General features: G+C 40.2%; 1 protein-coding gene across 9 annotated transcripts in view; it reads left to right on the top strand.

The window, feature by feature from the left end:
- Window positions 1-22,607, top strand: part of Cobl (cordon-bleu WH2 repeat protein) — a 245,682-nt gene that overhangs the window by 82,114 nt on the left and 140,961 nt on the right. For 8 of the 9 annotated variants that reach the window (XM_060365695.1, XM_060365688.1, XM_060365697.1 and 5 more), the window contains exons 2-4: window positions 10,798-11,001; window positions 19,823-20,033; window positions 21,832-22,060. In XM_060365695.1, coding sequence (XP_060221678.1) covers window positions 10,798-11,001; window positions 19,823-20,033; window positions 21,832-22,060 — 644 coding nt within the window. The remainder of the gene's footprint in view (window positions 1-10,797; window positions 11,002-19,822; window positions 20,034-21,831; window positions 22,061-22,607) is intronic. The other variant, XM_060365689.1, reaches the window with a different exon arrangement.

Raw genomic sequence — 22,607 nt, 5'->3', positions numbered from 1 at the left:
AGAGTCTCACAACAGTGTGATGCAGCCATGATCATTCAGGCCTTTACAGCCATTGAAGCAGGACATTCTCCCCAAGCATGGTTGGATACCATAAAAAGCTAAAATGATACGCTCAGGATGTGAGGCTAAGCACTGCACTCAGGGTCAGCCGCTTTGGACCCAGAGAAGAGCATGTCTGATTGCAAGCGGGTTGATGCCCCAGGTCCCGCCTCTGAGAAAAAGGTATCGGACGGGTCTGATGCTCTTTGGGTGGATGACACCTAAATGAACATCTGTACAAAGTCCCAATTTATTTCTAATATCAGAGATCAGACCTCTACTCTTGCCTGATGCGTCTAAAACAAAAAGGGGGAACTGTAGAGAGCTGCGGAATGCTATGCCTTAAAGATGGAGCTGGTTTCTGCCTTCCACCTTCCCGATGGTGAGTGCTCTCTGTCATGAACAATTCCACATTTGGCTAAGGCTGAGGATCTGGCTTGCTTCCATGTATGTGGACCTATCTGCATTGCCCCATGGCACGCCTGGGTTGGCTACCCAGAGGCTATTTAAGCAGTGGGCTGGCTTTCCCCGGGATCCGAGGATTGTTCAATGTTCCTGAATAAACTGCATTGAAAAAAAAAAAAGAAAGAAAAGAGAACGTATCTGACTGTGTTCTGGAAACCTTGTCAAAGGGTAGTTCTTATCCAGTCCTTTCCTTACAGCTGCCTCTGCAGGCTACCAGTGTGCTAAGACAGAGCATAGGAACTGCATGTCTATGTTAGTTCAGGGTTGTTCGGTTTAAAAAATTATTTAAGCAGCTAGGGCACTGCCTGAGGGTCAGAAACCCTGCCTCTGGAATTCTGTCATTCTAGGTACGTGGCTGTCAGAAAGTTTTAGGATAAGTCTGTTGGATCCCCAGTGGCCTCATCAGCATGGGGAATGAAGACTCAACACATGAAGCTGCTGTGAGGTTTGCATGCATACAGTGTTTGGCTTGCATAATTATTCAGGGAAACGATAGCTGAAAAATAGACTGTCAATGGATTGTAGCTGCTGAAGTTGGGGCTGGACATTAGGATTCACCTTAGCTTCTTGGTACCTGACTGTGCTCTGGATGAAAGTGGGGTTCCTTAAGTCCTTTGTATAAAGTTGAGTATAAGACACCCAATCACTGAGGCATTTACTCCAATTCTCACTTTTGAGTACAATGGTTTCTGAGCTGTCTTCCTTGGGTTTAGTACTTTGCTTGTTGGTGAAAACCCAGAATGTTAAGGCCCTTGTTTTCTTGGAATTTCTGTCTAGACTTGTAGGCTAGTAATTGACACCCAAACAGAGCAAAGAGAGGTCATTTTACACTCCAAGGCTCCCTTCCAGGAGGAAACAAACACATGGGAATCCAGAGAGCTCCAGGAGAGGAAGGAAACTTCCATGTGCCTTATCAGAAGCTGATTTACTTCATGGTCTGGTTGACAAGCAGGATGTGATTCCACTACAGTGTCCAGCAGAGGTGCTACCTGGTATCAGCTGGGTGGGGTAGCCAGCGTGGTAAACTGCAGCACTTAGTGTTTCTCGGGGGAGTTTGTGTCAACAAACTTCTGTGTCTACTGTTCCTGTACGGCTAAAAGGTTTTATGCCTGTATATCTGAAGCTGATGGCTCTGATGGAGAGACAGGAGAAACACAAAGCAGATACTTTAGATGCTGGCCTGGGGGCTACAGAGAGGTGGGAAAGGCGTGAACTTTCCCTGTTGAGTCTACAGGCCCAGGACTCCCTTATCCAGGGCCTTTCTTGCCTGGGTGAAGGTCATCAACTCCCTGTGGAGTTTGGGTTTAATTTATCTGTCTCCACACATCCTGAGACTTGCATTCTCTGAATCATTTGGCCCATGTCTTCCTAAATCTTCTAGCTTTTTGGGAACAGATTTCAAGCATTCTTCTCTACAGTGAACTGCTATCAGAAATAAAACCCTGCTGGGAGCCATGAGCTAATGGGAAATTTAGTACATGCTCAGGAGCTTGGATGAATGGTGGTCCCACATCATTTGGGGCCACAACTGGTGACTTGGAAATGCCAGGAACATTTTCTTATTTAATATACTTCCCACTTTATAAACAGTTCCTCCCGGGACACACCCACTGTATTAACCGGGAGAGGTGGAAAGGCGTTTGGGCTGTGTGCTAGTGACTCATCCCCTGAAGATCCCTGGCTAGACCTACCTTCACACTTGAGCAGCACCTGTCCTGGCTGTGCCCAAGAGGAGCCATGCAAGGCCCTTACCCTAAGGACGTCCTGACACTTAGGCAGAAGCTCAGCCCTCTCTAACATGTTTCCACATCCCTGAATCTTAGCTTCTGCAGGTTGACAATTTGCATAGATTTTTGAGAACCATCTACTTGATAGTACAACTCATGGTTGTTCATAACTGAGTAAAGGTGACTCAGAACATCTGTTCAAACAGCAGCATATCTCCCTGTGTTGTGCAAAAGTGCAGCAGAGGATGTCAGAGAATCCTAGCAATAAGATGCACTTAGATTTGTGAGCTGAAGTTGTTGTCAAGCTAGCAGAGGACAACGTTTAGATTGTGGCAAGAAACTCAGAGCATTAAATTGACCTCTTCAAGCATTTTCAAGTGTGAGGTTCACTTGTGACAAGTACATTTCCATTGCTGTAACTCTCATCATCCCCCATCTGCAGCCCTGTTTATCTTACAGAACCAAAATCCCATTTCTATCAAGTATCAACTCTATATTCGCCTGTCCTCATCCTCTGGCAACCATTATGAAATTTTTCTAAATCAAACAACAGCATTATAAATGCACAAAATGTTTTAAAATATTATGTAAAAATCTTCCATATTTTCTAAATAAAATTTATTCTCAACAAAAATGAACACAAACCAAATTCAAGAAAACATCAAAACAAACATTTACCATCATTAAGTGAACTTCATTCAGGGATGTGGGGATGGTTTAACACAGTGGTTCTCAGCCTGAGTGCTTTTCGGAACACATAGCTATTTATGCCACAATTCATAACAGCAGCAAAATTACAGTTATATAGTAACAAGTGAAAATAATTTTATGGTTGGGGTCACTACAACATGGAGAACTGTATTAGAGGGTCACAGCATTAGGAAGGTTGGGAGCCACTTGTTTAATATAAGCAAATAAAAAAATGTTCTTTAAGAATTTTCTTTCTTTGCCACAAATTTTTAATAAAGAATGAAAAAGAATCCCAATTGTCCTCAGAAAAGAAATTATGTAGTATTTTTTGATTGACATTTCTTACCTCAGTGTTTCACCCAGTCTTTAACTTGAGCAGTCTCTCAACTATTTTATTTTTTGTATCTTTTACTAGTATGAATACCACATGTTTTTTTTTTGCAATTTATGTGGTATTTTTATTCAGAATTTGGATTCTTACCATCACTTAATAGTATAAAAACAAAGTACTCGTTTTTCCATTTGGTGTTTACTTTCCTACTCAATGGAGTATTTAACTATTTAATGGTTCTATGCACTGTTATTTCAAAAGACATGTTCTCTAAAACTCATTAACATGTTCTCACAAACTCATGTTTGTGTATGTATGTGTGAAGACATGTACATGATACATTTGTGTGTGTGTGTGTTGTGTGTGTGTGTATGAACTACAGAAAGCAACTCCCATGAGTTGAGATGAGATTCCCTCCATCTCCCATGTGAATTCTGGAGATTGAACTCAAGTCATAAAGCCTGGCAGCAAGTGCTTTTACCCACTGAGAAATCTTTCCAGCCCACAGATCAATAAATGTAATGTGTCACATAAATAGAATTAAGGACAGAAAACACAGACATTTTGATAGAAACAGATAAAAGTTTTCAACAAAATTCAATTTATGATGAAAATCCTAAAGAAACTCACATTAGAAGGAATATCCACAACATAATAATGCTGTATTTGAGCAACCTACAGCCAATATTATATTAATAAATGGGGGAAAACTCTAAGCATGTGCACTAAAATCAGGAACAAGACAATGATGCCCATTTTTAAACTTATTTAGTATAGTGCTTATATCAATATTGAGAGCCAATAAAACAAGACAAGTATATTAAAGGGCTACAAATAGGAAGAAGTTGAAGTCCCATTATCTTCAGATGACATAATTCTACATGGGAGTTGGTTTAAGGCTCCACCATGACACTCTTAGAGCATATAAACACTGTTACAACATAACAAGAGATCAGACTAACAAGCAAAAATCAGTGACCTTCATATTTATTAATAACAAACATGCTGAGAAAGAAATCATTGGATTAATTCCATTTGTAATTCACTCAAAAACATAAAGTAAAATATCTTGGAATAAACTTAAGCAAGTATTCAAAAGACCTCTATAATAATGCATATGTTAAAACACTTAAAGGTAATGAAGAAAACACTAGAAGACAGAAAGACATTACATTCTATTGTATTAGAAAAAATCAGTATTACAAAGAAGCATTTTACCAAAGTTATTTACAGATTCAGTGCAATCCCAATGAAAATACGAACATCATTCTTTTTCTTTTTTTTTATTTTAACTTTATTTATTTACTTAATTGTTCACTTTACATCTCAATTGTAGCCCCATCCTCCTCTCCTCCTGGTCCCACCCTCCGTCTCTCTTCCCCCCCTCATTTCCTCTACCCCTCAGGAAAGCACCCTCCACCAAACTAACCCACCCCAGTACTTCAGATTGCCTCTGGACTGAGTGTAACTTCTTCGTTGATGGCCTGGCAAGACATCCCTACCAAAGGGAAGTGATTGAAAAGCATGCAACAGAGTCCATTCAGAAATAGCCCCCAGTCCCCTTACTAGGCAACCCAAAAGAAGACCAAGTTGCCCATCAGGTATATATGAGTAGGGGCCCTAGATCCAGTCCATGCATGGTTCTTGATTGCTGTTTCAGTCTCCACAGGGGCCCCTGGGCCCAGGTTAGTTGGCTCTGTTGGTCTTCTCCTGAAACCCCTGTCCACTCTGGTTTCTTCTACCCTTCCCCCAACTATTCAACAAGGCTTCCTGCACTCTGCCCAATCTTTGTCTGAGTCTCTGCATCTGTTTCAATCCTTTGCTGGGTGGAGCCTCTTAGAAGACAGCCATGCTAGGCACCCATCTGCAAGCACAGCAGAGTGTCTTGTTAGTATCAGGGGTTGGCTCTCTCCCATCATTATTTACAGAAGAAATACTTCTAAAATTCATTTGGAAACCCACAAGACCTCAAATAGCCAAAGCAACTGTGAGCAGAAAAAAATATTGCTAGAGAAATTACCATACCTGGGTGCAAGTTCTACTACAGAGTTGTCATAATAAAAACAGCCTGACAGTGATGCAAAAACAGACATTTCTCTCCACGTAATAGAAGACCTATAATAAACCCACACAGCTACAGCCACATGACTCTTTTACAAAGATGGCTAATATATTTATTGGAGAAAAAAACAAAGAGATAGTTCTGGGAAAATAAGGTATCCACACATAGAAGAATAAATACAAAATTAGAAAACTACACTGCTGTGAACATAGTTGAGCAAATGCCCTGTATGGTTTAGTGTCTTTCAGATATATGCCAAGGAGTGGTATAGCTGGATCTTGAGGTAGCACTATTTCTAATTTTCTGAGAAAGTGCCAGATTGATTTCCAAAGTGGAAATATATATATAAGGTTACATTCCCCCCTGCAATGCAGCAGGACAGGAGCCTTCTACAGCAGACCTCTGAAAGACTCTACCCACAAGGGTATCCAAGGAGATACTTAGACTCATAGCCAAACTTTGAACAGAGTGCCAGAATCCTTATGGAAGAAGAGGAAGGTAGAAAGACCTGCAGCAGACAGGAACTCTACAAGGAGAACAGCAGAGCCAAAATACCTGGGGCCCAGAAGGGCCTGCAAAGACCAATACTCCAACTAAGGACTTAGAACCCCTGGTCAGAGGAAGCCCATAGGCTTCTCAGTTTCCAAGTGGATTCCCTAGTAGGGGGGTCAGGGGCTGTCTCTGATCTTAATTTAATGGCTGGCACTTTGATCACCTCCCCATGGGAGGTGTAGCTTTGCCAGGTCACAGAGGAAGATGATGCAGCCAGCCCTGATAAGACATGATAGGCTAGAGTCAGAGAGAAGGAAGGAGGTCTTCCCCTATCAGTGGACTCGGGGAGGAGCATAGAAGAAGAGGGAAGATGGGTGGGACTAGGAGGAGATGAGGGAAGAGGCTATAGCTAGGATACAAAGTTAATAAATTCTAATAAAAATGGGACTTTGCAATTCTCAGGAAAATGGGTGGGACTGGAAAATACACTAAGAATGGAAATCCAGGGTCAGAGAGTCAAACACTGCATGTTCTTGATCATACATGAAACATAGCTCCCAGTTGTTTTATGTACATGATCTATCTATATGTGTGTGTGTGTGTGTGTGTGTGTGTGCAAATAGATAGAGAGATAGAGAGATATGTCTTATCTATGTAAGACTAAGAAAGGGTGGATTGACAGGATACTAGAATGGAGCCTATGGAGGAGAAAACAATTATTTTCATCCAGAAGTTACCCTGTGATTAAATCTTAGTAAATGTTATCTATGCTCTATTTAAAATTCTAAAAGTCATGGTTGATTGGATTAATATCTAGCTAGAAAACAAAAAAATTTCTGATTGTGTTCTGTTAAAAATTTTTGTTTAGATATTTCCAGATATATTTCCTCCTCTGTTAGTCATACCACTGGATGTGTTGTGATATTCTGGTATTGCGAATTTCTACACATACAGCTGCTTCCACTGAGTTTAATTTTAATTTAAAATTTGATGTGTTTTATCATCAGTGAATTATCATCATATATACTTAAATTTTCTAAAGTAAAAGTACTATATTAAGTGGTACTGAGGTTGTGTGGATGAGGTATTATATAAAACAAAGAAGTTTATTGTATAGATTTATGATTTCAAACATTTGGGGTAAAAAAAGGAAAGCTGTACATACAAATATGAAGAATGTTTTCCTACAGCATCCCCTGCCTTCTAGAGGTGTTCAGTAAGAGATAAGTGTGGTGCCTCTACCTTTTCACAGAAAGAACAGGAATGATAATGACTGGTGAGTGGCCCATATGTCCCATCCATACAGCATGGTTTTCTTGACCTCCAAGTGTATAGTCACACATATAGTGTCACTGAAGGGTCTCCTTGAATCCATACATACTTCAGGCAGGGATTTCACATGAGTTTTCTATAGTGTTGTTTTCCAAATATGAAACTGCCTCTCAGTAAAACTTAAACTAATGACTATACCAGCATGTTTCATGTGGATTTCTATAGTAGACTAATTGCTTTTGCCAAATGAGGTAAGAGTTATGGCTAGAATAATGCTTTATTAACAGTTTATTACAATCCATACATTTCAGATGTTAGGATTTCTCTGGTCAGTGGCAGGCTTAGGGTATTTTCAGCTCCCTCTGGAGTTTCATGCTGAGTGTAGAGATGTGGACTCTTCAGCTTGGTCATGGGTCTTTCTCCAGGCCTGCCACACCCAGAGATGAACACTCAGAAACTGTGGTCTTCAAGAGACCAGAATAAGACGAATAGGTCAAGGGCACAGTGCCACGAGGGTCCTATACAGGTGGGGCTGCTCCAGATAGCTGACCAGTTGTCAGGGCAGCGGAAGAGACAGAATAGAGGTGGAAGACCAAGACTCCAAAGGTATGGTCATCAGTATAGTCTGGTGGAGCAGTGATGTGAGGTGTCACAGAGATGGAAACACCTTCCATCACTGGGTTGAACATTTATTGGATAACATTTATTGTTACCCATGTTCAGTGCATTGCCAGGATTCTTCTTTGACAGAAGTGACATGAGATTTATATTGTGGTGGTGAAACATTCTATTTTTCTTAAATAGAATGCCTTGTCTGACTTGCCTTGTCTGCATACATGATGCTCACATACACACATACACACACACACTCGACTGTCCTGAGCAAACAGCTCTACTCTGAGTACTACGGCTTTCCAGGTTGAATCAGGTCATAGTCAGGGTGCTATACCAGGTAGTTTGTGGGGTGCACTGTGAGGGACAGCCCTGAGAAGACTCCTGAATACTGTGGAAGGAGCCTAGGGGCAATGGAACTGACTGGGGAAGAAGCGGGTATGTTACTGTGCAGTTATGAGCGATTGGACCCTGGATTCATGAGCATGGGAAGGTTGATGGAGTGGTATCACATGATGGGGACAGATTGCCCTTATTTCCTTTCACGCTATGCTCCCATAGTAGCACTGAACACTGAGCTACTTCCTGCTTGACCCTAATATGCTAAATTGGAAAATGTATTTTTTTTTCTAAAAATTACAAAATTTTGCTTTTGTAAGCACATTTGGGAGGTAATTTGGAGACTGGGCTTCTGGCTTGGCGTTAAGACTAATTAATGAATGTCTGCTTTCATGGTTTCAATCTTTAAAAGGGAATTAACTGCTGTCCTTCAAAGAGACCAGATAATATAGTGATTAACATTTCAGACATGTAAGTTGTCTGGGTTTGAGGGGTAGCTCTACTTGTTTGTAACACTGGGAAAACGTGCCTCTCTGTTATTTAAAACAGGAACAGTCTTACCCTTAAGAGCAGCACAGATAAAAATATAACACAGTAAATAATGGGTCCTCTCATAGTAACAATTTTATTTTTAAAAAAATTTAAAAAATATTTTTAATCTCATATAGCCCATATTGGGCATGAAACTCACCTATGTAGCCCAGGCTGGCCTGGAATTTGCTACTTCCTACTTCCCCCTCCTGAGTGCTGGGGTTGTATGAGAGCACCGCTGCTCTGGACTTTCTGATTTTTATGTCTATGAATGAAAAGGAAATAAGCAATAACAGTTAAAATATAGTATAACATACAAATATTATAACATAAATCTTATGGTTTGGGTTTCTGTAAGTTAATTTATAGCTACTTACCATAGCAGAGAATAGCAACCAAGTGACATTCCTCTCTCTGCATTAACCATGGTGGGACATCTGGAAGCTTACAGCCTGTTCTGGATCCCATTTGCTGCTTGTTCCCATTTCTAAATGATGCCTTGTGTTTCATAAGTAACACACATTACAGTAGCAAAGCACATGTCATATCTGGCATCACCCCACTGGTAATTATTTGCTGTGTCCTTCTAGACGGTTACACAGACTATTGCTGTAATGTAATCCTCTCTAAAAATGTTTTCCTAAACAAATATTCTGAAGCTTATTTTAAAAGATTCTGATTTTGCTCATTGTGTTTCATATTTTTATTTGTGGGTACCAATAAAATAATTTATCGTAAAATAATTTATTGTAAAGTAATTTGATTTTTATTGATATGTCATATTAGTTACTTATTTAATTTATGTCTATGAATTTATGTCTAGGAAATAAGCAAAAGCAGTTGAAGTATAGCATTGGTATGTGGTATTAGATTATTTGTCTATGGTTAGAAATTGTGTCATCCTATCACATAGTATTGTCTCATGAGCATCTTGATAATACATTTCTAGAAGGCTATTATCTTTGAAACTTCATGTCAAAATGCCTACAAAAGTCATCTGTGCAAGAAGGGATCAGGGTGCATGGTGGTTTTTCAGTGCCTCTGTGTGGATCTGGCTAGGGCTGGCGATGCAGGATGGAGAGGAAGCAGGCGGAGGGGGAGTGCACCACGATGTCAGCTGGGTATGGTTCCCACCTCTTCCTGACACTCAGTGACCGTGGGCATTCAAGTGAGCTCCCAATCATCTGGACTGGAAAATATTTTGTGATCTGAAATGTAACTATTGAATGAATAGGTGGTTATTAGGTACGCTAAGAAAGTTACTGTAATGATCCCAATGAATGTGAAGTGCTTCTGAGTAAATCATAGCTACTATTGTAAAATACACAGGGTCTTTATAAATTAAGGCCTTAGTATATAAACTAATGCATATACATTTACATAGATATGTACATAGCTTTACATGTGCTTATATAAACATATTTCTATACATACGTATATGCATGTTCATGTATGATACATATACATGATTCAATATGTAAAATGTAGTGTCTACGCTAGTTGCCTTTCTTCACTATCTGGAGTATCCATCGGGTGGGTGTCTTGTTGACAGGGCCTAGGAAACTGCCTCTGAGTTTCAGGGAGCATTCAAGTCATAGTTTGAAGTAAGGTGAAAATGAAGCAAAGGGGTTGTGTGTTAGGGCACTCCCTCTCACAACAGTTCACATGTGCTGCTCACAGCTACATCCATGACCGTGTCTATATTTATGGTTCCGCACTGAGGGATTTTCTGGATAATGTTGGATGGCTTTATTTGCTCTCAAGGTATCCAGTATTATAGATTCACAGATCCAGATCCTTAGACCTAGTCCTATATCTTGAGCTGGAGAGGATGGAAGCAAGAACTTTGGGATGCCCACTTGCTTACTAGTGGTGAGCCAGCATGAAGAACCCAGAAACGGCCAGGACAGCAAACTTAGATACTCACACCTACACTTGACCAGGGTGGCTAGAAAATAGGACATGTTCTTTCCAGATGGGGACCATATTTTTAGGATGTTTCTTTTTCAGAAGCACTTTCAAAAATGCTTCCCATGGTGTTTCTTTGAATTGGTTTGGTTTTTACCTGTTTGTGGAAGATATTATCTGTCAGTACTGTAGACCGCTGACATACTACTTTAAAAGGACCTCAAAGCTCTCAAGGTATTTCTGAAGCAAGCCGTAAATGCCTTGAAGGGTGAGTCCTTTGGAGGCAAGCATAAAAGCCTCATCTAGTTTTCTGTGTATTCGTTTTCAAGAAGGAAGATGAAGGCCCGTGCTCCACCACCTCCTGGAAAGCCTGTTGCCCAGAATGTCCACAGTGAACAGAAACTGCCTCATGATGCCACACTGGGTTCACAGCAAAGCCTGATCCACATGAAGGAGGCACTACAGAACAGCACCTTGGATATCACTGTGGTTCTGCCCAGTGGACTGGAGAAGCAGAGTGTGGTCAGTGGGAGGTAAGATCCTGGCACCTGGGCGGAGGTTCCTGTGTTCCTTTTCATGTGTGTGGGAAGAAAGGAAAGAATGGGTGTGAGCATGTTGTAATTAGTTCCATGTTGAATCTGACCAAGATTAGAATGCATGGTATGTATAGATTGGTAAAAGATGACAGCCTGGGAAATGATCTCACTGGCAATAGTGTGAGCTGACTGGCTCAGCCAGGCTCTCCATCGTCTTTAGAGGAGCCAGGACTTCAAGCCTATCCTGGTAGAGTTTGGGCTCAGAGAAAAGTAAATTTTCAAAATTACTTTATGTGATAATTAAACACAATGTTGATGAATATTGCTTCCAGCCTCTGTAAACACCCAGGACTGGAATTCTTATGCTCTAAGATACCATGCCTTTACTTGTAATAGGTAATATCACATTCTCATTGAAAGTTTTACCACCAGCATAGTGTAAGAAGTAATTTTTCAGTAGGGTTCTTCCTTGCAGCCTTTGTCCTGGGTGCAGGAAATCTTCACATTAGCATCAAAGGAGGTGTTTAAACTTGGGACTGACACCTTGTGGCATTTCCCCAGGCCTACCTCAAAGACTGAACTACAAGAGTTTCTGTGTGTGTTTGGTTATTTTATAGAATAGCCATTACATTCAGCACACATTTCCCACAAAGCCTTATAATGTAAGGAGTATGTTTTAAAATTTCATAGTTTTAAAATGAGTTTAGAATGTGTGCCATTCTACCAGTTTATTTACCATTTTTATATTTTGTCTCAGTTGATAGTTACTGCTTTTTCTTCTCTTAGATTGTGGCATCTGGATAATAATACACAAATCTTCTTTGACAAGCACAAGGAAAGGTGGTGTTCCTCCTAGAAAGTAGAAATATTTCTGAAAAATGCTTTCAAGTAAATGCATTGTGCTCTCTGGACCTTCAGTTGTTTTTTTTTTGTCCCCCTAAAGAGCAGAAGTTATCACCATGCAGTTTTGTAAGATTGCTACTGAGACTACTGAGAGCCTCATCAATTATTCAGATAACGTTCTCTTCCTAATCAGGGAAGCTTAGAGTCAGGAAGAACCAGCATCAGCCCAGAATCCTCAGTGCCTGGCCTCCCTCTGAGTGCTACAGGCAAGGGTGTGTTTCACTCTTTAATAAGAAGTGGGCTGTTGTCAGATTCCTGGCTCTTGTTTGCTTTTTTTGTTACATTTTTTTCCTTTTCTGCTTAAACCAGTGGCTTTAGCAAAGAGCATGCTTGTTTTGCCCTAAACCACAGTTTACAAAATGTAGCCAGCCCTGAACCATGCATTGCCTGACGGGGAAAACATGCTAGTGATAGAGAGCTTCTGACCCCAGTCTGCAATCATAGTCGGTTTTGATTTTTTGAGCTGCTCTTGAATTTAGAAACACAAATAGAAGTCCCTATCTGTTCTTAAATATTAAGACATAAGGATCAGGCTTGGAACAGTTCCTGACTAAGGAAGAAAGTCTGGCAGGCCTTTAGGAGTGGGGTTGCCAGCTCTCTGCATGGTGGGTGGGAAGGAAGCCAGCAGTCCCGTTGCTTTAATTGGGGGCACACATGAAGAGAATGTCTTTGAAGACACAGCACCCTCAGCCCCAGGGGAGCTTCATAAAAGGCTCTTAAGTGTTGACAGTGTTGGGCTGTGTTGTCTTAGTGTAGAAAATTAGTCACATCCACATTGGTTTACACAGCAAAAGGACATCTGGCAGAGAAAGGCAAGTGTTCCTTTCTCCAGAATAGGGGAAATCTCTCCCAGTGTTCAGTCCTATAATTCTTTCCCTAAGAACCACTGTACCCAAACACCACAGAAAAGACAAGTTCATACCTGTGCAGGGAAATCCATGTCTTAAGCCTTGTAAAGCAGTGCAAGAACTTCCACTTCCTAGTTATTAAGTCTGTAGGAGAAGCTATTAAAAAGCATCATTATTTAGAGAAAAGTGACCTTACTCAACTTTCTTCTTTTCTACCTCCCTCCCATCTCCCCTCCTTTTCTTCTTCCTTCCCTATTAAAGGATACTGTCTTTTCTGTGAAGAAATAAAAAGATTAAGGGTCTGGCATTTACATCAACAAGCCTTGCTACTATAGGAGAGAAAATGTTTTCACTAACACAAAGCTTGATCATTTGTAGAAGGTACTGTGCTTGCTTTGATAATGGTAATATTCCAGTCCCACTGAAGGGAAGGATTATCTTGTGAGTTCCTGGTAGATTACTAAATATTAAAATGTACATTTATCTAGTACATTTATCTAGACTGAATAATAAATTACAAACTTGTGTGTGTCACCGGGAAAAGGGTACCTCAGGTGGCAGGGAAAGCAGAGCATTTGCCAAGCAGCCCTCGTGAGAAGCAGGCACATCCATGTTGCAGAATGTAGACTGTAGAGGGAGGCAGAGGAGCCTGCACATTCCTCTGCAGCCTGCACAAGTTATAAGAAACCTGGCTTCTAAGCACTAATTTTCTTCAAGCACAAGGAAAAACAAACATTAAAAGCAGCACACAAAATTTACATGAATTTTTAAGACATCCCATATTAGTTCCTCAAGGGTAATTATGTTGAATCTGCCTCAGTCATCCACTAAATGAGGAACAACATATAGAAAACACGTGCCTTTCCTATAAGCTGGACATAGAATGCTATCGACCAGTACTTCTCAACCTGCTGGTTGATGGGGCTTGAATGACCCTTTCACAGGGGTCACATATAAGATATCCTGCATTTCAGATATTTACATTACAATTCGAACAGTCACGACATTACTGTTATAAAGTAGCAACAAAATAATTCTATGGTGTCCAAACATGAGGAACCATATTAAAGGACGGAAGCATTGGGAAGGTTGAGAACTACTGCTATAGAGACTGAAGAAAGGTAACTTCTAAGACACTGCAGGTGAAAGACAATGAGGGTGGAGTTAAGAAAGGGTAAGAGTTACTGTGATCAGAACAGGGATACCTTCTGGCAGAACGTGTCCAAACCTGCCCTGGTAACCCACATCAGATGGCATCACTACTGAACAGGACAAACACCAGGTTTTCCTGGATTCCTAGCTTAAGCTTAGCTCTTCTCTTCAGGTCAAAATTTCCAACCAACATTGCTTTCAGATGGTTTACAAATTTAGTTGCCTTAAGAAGGCAGGCTTTTGCCAGTTAACAACCTGAAGCTCTATCTAAATCCAAATCATTAGACTTTTTATAGACAGGCAACAGCTGCTGGGCCTTGAGAGATCAAGTCTCTGGAATTTTACTCCATTGTTCTCTCTCTAATGCTTGTTGACCAGGACCCAGGGTTTTATGAAACTGGATCCTTGCTGGAGATTTCAGCTCAAATCTGAAGTTTTACATCTGGCCACAAGACTTCCCTATCTATACTCCCATTTCTGGTCACCTATCTTATTCTTGACCGTGATGGTATCTTGTCTGTATGTTCCCTAGTGAAGATCCTCAGACTGTTTGCCAAGGACCTTGATTACATCTTGGCTTGCTTCTTTGATGTCATATGAACCTGTCAGACTGGACTTTCTCTCAGGATTTGCATTGACCTCATTGTATGCCTCACCCAGAGCTCAGGGCCACATGCTGGCCTTGGTCCATACAAGAAACTAGGACACACTGGAACATTTGAGATTTGGCCATGCATACAAATTGTTTGTTTTAAAACTGTCCAGATACACCTGTGAAAGCAGTTTCCATACCTAGCCCCTAGTGACCCATTCAGTCAAGATAGGTTCCAAATGTCTTGATGTTTGGTATTCTAAAGATGAACCCCTAAACCTGTAGCACTGACACCACCAGGGAAAGAAGAAGTATAGCTTTTTAGCCCCACCCAAGCTCAGCTGTATCAGAATACCATGGGTGTGGCCCATCAAATTATGTCTCCACAAGATCTAAAGTTTCAGAAAGTATGCTCATCCAGAGGTTCTTTCCCTAACAACATGCTCTTGGCTCTGCCCTTGGCCAGGCACTCTGTGCTGAGAGTGAGTCTGGGCCCTAACTAGCTGGATGACATGAGGAAGGAGACTGGAGTACATATAGTCTACAGAGAGGCCTCTTTGTCCTTATCATGCCAGACTGAGTATCTTCAGTGCCTTTCTCCCTTGTTCATCTGAGAGTATGGTGTAATAGCAGGCTTCCGTCTGGAGAGAAGCTCCCTCTCTGTCCTAACTGTCCCAGGAGTGCAGTTAGTTTGTGACCTCTCCAACTTTGGCCTTTTGGTCTCTGAGTGGCCACTAGCATGAGTACAGTGGTGGCATTCCTTGTTTAGTCCCTCAGTAGGACTCTGAAAAATGCCATGTGAAATAGAATAACAGTTTCTTACTGAAGTCACTGGCTCAGGCAAGATGAATTTTTGAACTTTGTATACATTTGGAAAGCAATATTTGTAAGAGAAACAAATTACAAATTTCAAATTAAAGTTTATAACAAGTGCCCAGAAATAGTTTCATCTCTGTGTTATGAAAGTTAAAAGGCACTGGGCAGCAGAGGGCTAAAGCAGCTGGAAGAAAAAGCCATGCAGAAGGATAAATGGGAGAAAAATTAAAAGAGATTTGCAGTTGTAAGCAAGCCCTTCAGCTAACTTGTTTTTGGGGTAGTCACTATAAACTTTTGTTGTATTTTTTTTAATTATAACTTTCTTTTTTTCCCCTTTTTTTACTATAACTTTTGTTCTTCTATTAAACTTGTGCTTTTACCTTAATTATAGATGGTGCTTAGAGAAGTAGGGAAGAGGAATATTTTGCATTTTTTATTCAGATTCCTAGGTGTCTTTATGGCATCATCACTGGGGCCAGATCTCTAGCACTGCTTAACTTCCTAACATGCCTGACTCTGCCTTTGACATTCTCAGTATGTTTGCTTGTTGAGTTTCTTTCATTCCTTGGGAGATGCGGAAAAACTGTTTTGCAGTTCAATGGTCTGATGTCACTTGCTGAGATCAGAGTGGCACTCTGTCACATACAGACTATAATACTCTGCCATAGCTGTATAAAATTCACACGGAAAAAAAGGAAAAAAACCTATCATATACTTAACAAATAGTGACATGGTGTGTGCTACTGGGCTGACACTGTTTAGTTTCTTTAAGCTATTAATTCATGGACTCGCCAGCAACCCTTTAAGATAGGGCTAGCCTAATGCCCTTACAGTGAGGAAACTGAGGCACAAAGCAATGCAGCCAGTTTTCCTGGGTCAGAGAGGCTATACATAGTGATCCCAGGATTCCACACCGGCTACCTGAGTACCTGGCTGAGTAATAGAATGGGAAAGAGATTAGCTGTGGACCAGAGGCCAGTACTTCTCTAGGAGATCATGGAGAGGAGAAGCCAGACTCAGCAGGTGGTGAGAACGATGAGGAGTGGCCAAGTAGCCTTGCCAGTCTTTGGAAAATTCTGTGTCCTAGTGACAAAGTGACCTACTAAGACCATGTGTAGCCATACACATAATACCCAATAGCATAGAGTCATTAGTTCTTTGTTCATAGGCAAGTTGTGAGCTGATGGATCTGTATTAGAAACCCACAGGGACTGTAGGCAGCTAGTACATTTGTCCATTCTTGGGCATTGCAATATGAAGAGGGCTGTTCTTCCCTTTCCAGATAAGTTTCTTCAGGAGTATCAAAGGAGCGTGTAGAGATCTGAGGAGCTTCTTAGAGTGTTTTAAATGCCATCCAGTAGCATTTAACAGGTGGGCTACAAACTGGGAGAGACCTGGGCCCTCTCACACTTTGCTTCACACAGGCTCCTGAGGAGTATATAGGGGCAAAGTCATCAGGAGTCATGCCAGTGAGCATCCTCTTTTAAATAAAGTGTCACCTTCATAATAAATTGATCCAGTGTCCTGTTTTCTTCTATGCACCCAGGTTCCCCTTAGAGTCAACTCAACCCTCAAGAAACAGCTCCATCAGGGCTCTCACAGTGAGGGATGGCTTGGGGGCAATGTGGAGCATCTAGCAAGGCTTCAGTCCTCTCTGTCCCCAAAGCTCCTCACCTTTACATAAAAACTGATCTGAGCTGGATGTAGGTTCTCAGCACCAGGAAGGTATGGGGACCTGTTTGTCCCTCAAGGCTGAATTTAAGACTCTGTGCTCTTTGCAAAATGCAATATGTATGGTGAGCAATATCTAGTTTATTGAATTCTATACTCTCGAGAGTTTGGGGCTTTGCCTGCTTTTATGTCTCTCCCCTCTCCCTCCACTTAATAAGTTGAATCGTTAGGGTATTAGTTTTTAATAACTGCTCCCACCTCAAATGTCGAAATGTAGCTGCAACTTCCTCAGGATGAAACACTCTCTGGGAAAATTACAACCTTTCCTTGTTGACTTGAGGACAGAGGACAGTATCATGTAAGGAATGGGTCAGCTAAGCTTGGAATGCCATTTTAGATATAAAGTTTGAGATTTGCACACATGTTATGTACATTGACTTAATTGATTCACACTGTCAATAAATAGAGTTGCATATATTGGCTTCTGCTAACGAAAAAGGTGGTGTCCTCTGCAGTGGAGAAAGCCCCAAAGCCTGCATGCTCCCTTTTACTGCACTTTGTGTTTCAGATATGTTTCCAAGGACTGTGGTTATTCTTCAGACCTTAATGTTTGGATGGTTGCAGTTAGTGGCTGTGTGCTTTTTGTTTTCTTTGATAATTTATATTCATATGTTTATGTTGTGGAAATGGAGTCCCCAGTGGGGTTAGCTGAAACAATGCTGGCATCATTATCTATAGACCTGGGTGTAAATTGAGTCCCAGAACTACCAGTTTTTAGAAACCCCAGAATGAGGGCTCTGATTGCTCATGCTGGAACAACATGTGAATATATAGTAGCCATAGGCTACCGACGAGACATTGAATGGAAATTAGTATTTTTTAAAGGTCTATTTTTTTATTTTACATACGTGAACATTTTGCTTGCATATATACTAAATTCATTGAATATGTTCTTGGTGCTCATTGGGACCAGAAGAGGGTGTCAAGAAGACTTACAAATGGTTGTAAGCTACCATGTGGATGTTGGGAACCAAATCCAGATCTTCTGCAAGATACAATCTTCAGGAAATGCCCCTGACCACTGAACCATCTCTTCAGCCTATTGATGATGGCATTTTATTGTTCTTTTATTTTATTTTTCCATAGTGCTACATGTTGAACCTAGGGCTCCTTTCATAATAGTCAAGAGTTGTGCCAATGAGCTTTACCCCAGACTTATTTTACTTTATTAAACATCATCAAAAAAGGACAACCTCGAACCAAAGAATGCAACAGAAAATTATACCAGATATTCAAAGAATAACATACCAGTGCATCTTAAACTCTTCAACTTCAGCAACAAATGAACATCTCCAAACTCAACATCTTCAAATCATAGGCTGCCACCAGCCTCTGGTCCCTCCCATCCAATATCCTAGGGACACAGGTACCAACTTCATGAGAAATATTTTTGTACTGCTTAGCACATGTTGTTACTGTCCTCTTAGAAAGAAGATGGGAAGCATTGTCCTGGAGATAGTCTTGAGTGTTTCTTTGGACCAACCAAAATGTTCTGGGTATATGTGAATGCAAAGTAGGGGATTTGGGAGATTCTTTTGACATTGTATTTACTCAGAACAAAGGAGGGAAGGACAGGGACATCCACTCACTGCTGGGTTTTCTCTAAATTGGGACCAGATTTATTTATTTTAAAACTTTTTAAATAAATGACCTAGTAACGACCAGTAAGTGATCTGTAATATTTTCTCAATTCAACATGTACTTTTACACATTCTCCCTTATTTCTTAACTGTGTATGTGAGAGTTTTTTATTATAGCAGTCAATTCTTAGATATCTATGGTGATAGGAGATTTTTAAAATCATGAATAGATACAGGATTTTGTAAACTATTTTTAGAATGAATTGAGATATATTTGTGCATGTTTATGGCTCATTTTGATGGTATGATACATGACATTCTTTATTTATCACATTATTTATTATTTATTGAACCCGGCTTGAATTCCAGGAATAGATCCCACTTGTTCATGTAATATACTCATTTTTAATGTACTGTTAAATTGTATTTGTTACTATTTTTATTGACGTTTTTTCATCCCTGTGTTTTCATCCCTGGTGTTGTAGTTTGGAGGTGTTCATTGTTGCTGTTGTTGAAGAGTTTAAGAAGCACTGATATATTATTCTTTGGATATTTGGTATAATTTGCCATTGCACCATTTTGTTTTAGATTTTCCTCTTAGATGAACTTTAATTACTGATTCAGTCTGTTTATTTGTTACAGTATGTTCAAGATTCCCATTTTTCTTTAATTTGGAGTTTGTAGAGTCTCAGTTTCTGCTGAATAATATATATATATATATATATATATATATATATATATATATTTTTTTTTTTTTGCCTTGTTGGTCATCCAAGTGCCTATCAATTCTTCAACTTAAAATTTTGTTTTTTGATACTTTACACTTACAAATAACTGAAAAGTTAGTGCCATGGAACCACACGTTGTGTAGGTTTTGCTTATAGAATTTAGATAGTTAATCTAGGAGATGCATGGATTTAACTAGAAATAGAACTCATGTTTGCATTATGATGATTTTGATGGGCTACTAACATGTAATTTTAGTTAGCATTGAAACTGTTAACATGGCATTACAGAATTGTGCATAAGAACTTGGTTTTTAAATTGCTACTACTTTCTTCTCCCTCCATCTTTTTTTTTCTACAAGAGTTTAGCTTTTTCACACATCCACATGTCCATTTGTTCAGCTTGTTCATCTAGACAGAAGGGAACCTACAGGCAGTCCTGATAATGATGCTTTGTTTTCTCCTTTCCAGCCATGCAATGATGGACCTTCTGGTTGAACTTTGCCTTGAGAACCACCTGAATCCTTCTCACCATGTCCTGGAGATCTGGTCTTCTGAGACCCAACAGCCTTTGAGTTTTAAGCCAAACACTTTGATTGGGTCCTTGAATGTACACACTGTACTTCTGAAAGAAAAAGTCCCCGAAGAGAAAGTTAAACCTGGCCTAACGAAGGTGCCTGAGGTCAGTGGTGCCTGCGTTCTGTCTGGGAATATACAGAGATATAGATTTGTGTGTGAGTGCACAGGAGCGCTAGAGAGGCCTGGGTTGCTGCTACTATGGTAAAAATAAAAATTGGAGTTTTCAGTTTTATTAATTTTACTTATTAACTAGTAACTTCTATCTTGACACACATATTTCTGGATTTCTGACCCTATAAGACACAGCTCCATAAAAGAGTTTACCGTCTTAGAGACAAGAGATAGGCCCTTTGAAAATTGTTTTAATTTCTGTTTTTGCTATTTGTTTTCTTTTGGTTCTCAAATAGAGAGACAGAGACAGAGACAGAGAGACCTAGAGACAGAGAGACAGAGGGAGAGACAGAGAGGATGAATTTGGGTGCGGGGTAGAAAGAAGAAAGGACCTGAGAGGAGTGGGGAAAGAATATGATCAAAATATATTATTTAAATTTTAAATGTTTAAGGAATATTTAGACTGTTGTATTCAGGAAATATCTTAGTTGTCATTTTGTTGCAGCCATAAGTTATCAAGTAAAACTAATTTTAAATTCTTATAGTGCTTTGTAATATGGTCTTCAGGCTCTAATTAAAGCAGTACTACCTGAATAGATTCTTGGAAATATGCACAGTATTTTTGCTTTCAAAACTGGCAGTAAGGCCAGTAATTGCTTCCAGTGAATGTCTAGCTTTTGGTGATTAATAAAATATAATTGGTGCCTTCCCACCCTAAGAATGTAGGAGACTCTCATTGTATTTCAGACAAAAGTCCTTTCATGGAGAAGGGACCTCTTCACATCCTATGGCTTCTCTTAACTGCCTGGGCTCCAGGGAGAGTTACGCCCAGGCTGTGTGTACAGTTCCTCTCTGAGAATCCCACGCTGGAGTGGTGCCTCAATATTCCTCCTAAATTCCAGCTCATTAAGTCCACTAAGCCTGCTACTCAGAGTCTAAGAGGACCACAGCATTCATCTGTCACTTCACACACGCTATCTTGACCTTTGCAAACTCTTTGTACCCTGTGGAGAGCAGTGAGGATGACCCGAAGTAGTCTGCAGGAAGCCTTGATTCCTACAAGTTTTTGATAAGCTACTTAGAGCCGCTGTAGGTACTTATGATCATCCAATTTAGAGAGGTTGTTTTTCTTTCTGATTGTTATGTCTGGTATTTGAAAAATATTACATGTATTTCTTGTTAATATATAGTGCATATGTATGTGTCTGTATATATATACATATATATATATGTATATACATACATATATATACAGACACATACATATGTGTGTATCTGTATCCACACATATGTCTGTGTTCATACCTTATATGTACTTTATATATATATAATACCTTTAAGATATATATATTTATATATTTATGTGGATATTTTGACTTCTTTAGCAAGCATTTTTCTTTTACAAGACTGATTCTAAAACTATTCATACCCTTTGCAAACAGAATTCCTTTAGGAAAAAGTATATGTATGTTTTGTGCCTAAGTCTTAGCAGAATCTGTGAAAGGCTGTATGCATACAGAGTTTAAATTTAGGTGCCTCGTGGATGTCAGTTCTTCTTGTTATTTAGCAGTTGCTAATTAATAAGAAAGATTCTAACAAACAACTAATATTCGGTACATTTATTTTTTTTCAGTATGCGTTATGCTATTTTTCCAGGACCCACGAACTTTGTGAAAGAATGACCAGGGGCTGGAAAAATCCTGTTGTACTTAATCCTAGAGTTAAAACAGAAATTAAAGCAGATGCGGGAAGATGCACTCATAGAATTCATGTCTGGTGTGTTCTTGCAGAAGTCTGTGCGACTGGTGGTGAACTACCTGCGAACACAGAAAGCTGTCGTGCGTGTGAGTCCTGAAGTGCCACTGCAAAATATTCTTCCAGTCATCTGTGCAAAGTGTGAGGTCAGCCCCGATCACGTAGTTCTGCTCAGGGACAACATTGCCGGGGAGGAGCTGGAGCTGTCCAAGTCCCTGAATGAACTGGGCATAAAGGAGCTGTATGCGTGGGACAATAGAAGAGGTGAGGCTCACTACATTGTACATACCCTGATGCCTAGTGATGCATGAGGTATGCACACAAAACCTAGATTCTCTCCTTGATGCTCTCAGTACCACCCAGAGATGGGGATGGGAAGCTTCAGGCACCTGGGATTTTGTCCAGTAGTGAAGTATGCCAAAAAAGAATTTGGCTTGGTACCATACCCTGTGATGCTAAGTATGCCCCTCTCCTCCCACTTCTGCAAATGGCTTTGGCCTCTGTCTTCCTCTGAGCTCTAACAAGTAACAGGAAAAAAAATGGTGAGAAGAGAGTACACCCTTTCCTGTTCCTACTCAGCAACTACTTAGAATTCTGCTGGAGTTTTAGTTCAGTTGTCATTGCTCCCACACTGTAGTCACTGCTTGTTTCCAGAAGCACATCAACCATCCTCTGAAGCTGATCAATTCTGGTTCCTGGGATCAGTCTAGCAGACAGATTTTACACTAGTCTATTGCCAAAGCTGTACCTATGGTGTGAGTGTGGTCCATTGTGACACAATCATTAGAGCCATCAATGAATGTCAGCCCCT

The sequence above is a fragment of the Meriones unguiculatus genome, chromosome 12 (genome assembly GCF_030254825.1).
Source record: "Meriones unguiculatus strain TT.TT164.6M chromosome 12, Bangor_MerUng_6.1, whole genome shotgun sequence".
Classification (NCBI taxonomy): domain Eukaryota; kingdom Metazoa; phylum Chordata; class Mammalia; order Rodentia; family Muridae; genus Meriones; species Meriones unguiculatus.
The sequence above is the reverse complement of the archived record's forward strand: the minus strand, read 5'-3'. Positions and strand labels throughout refer to the sequence as shown.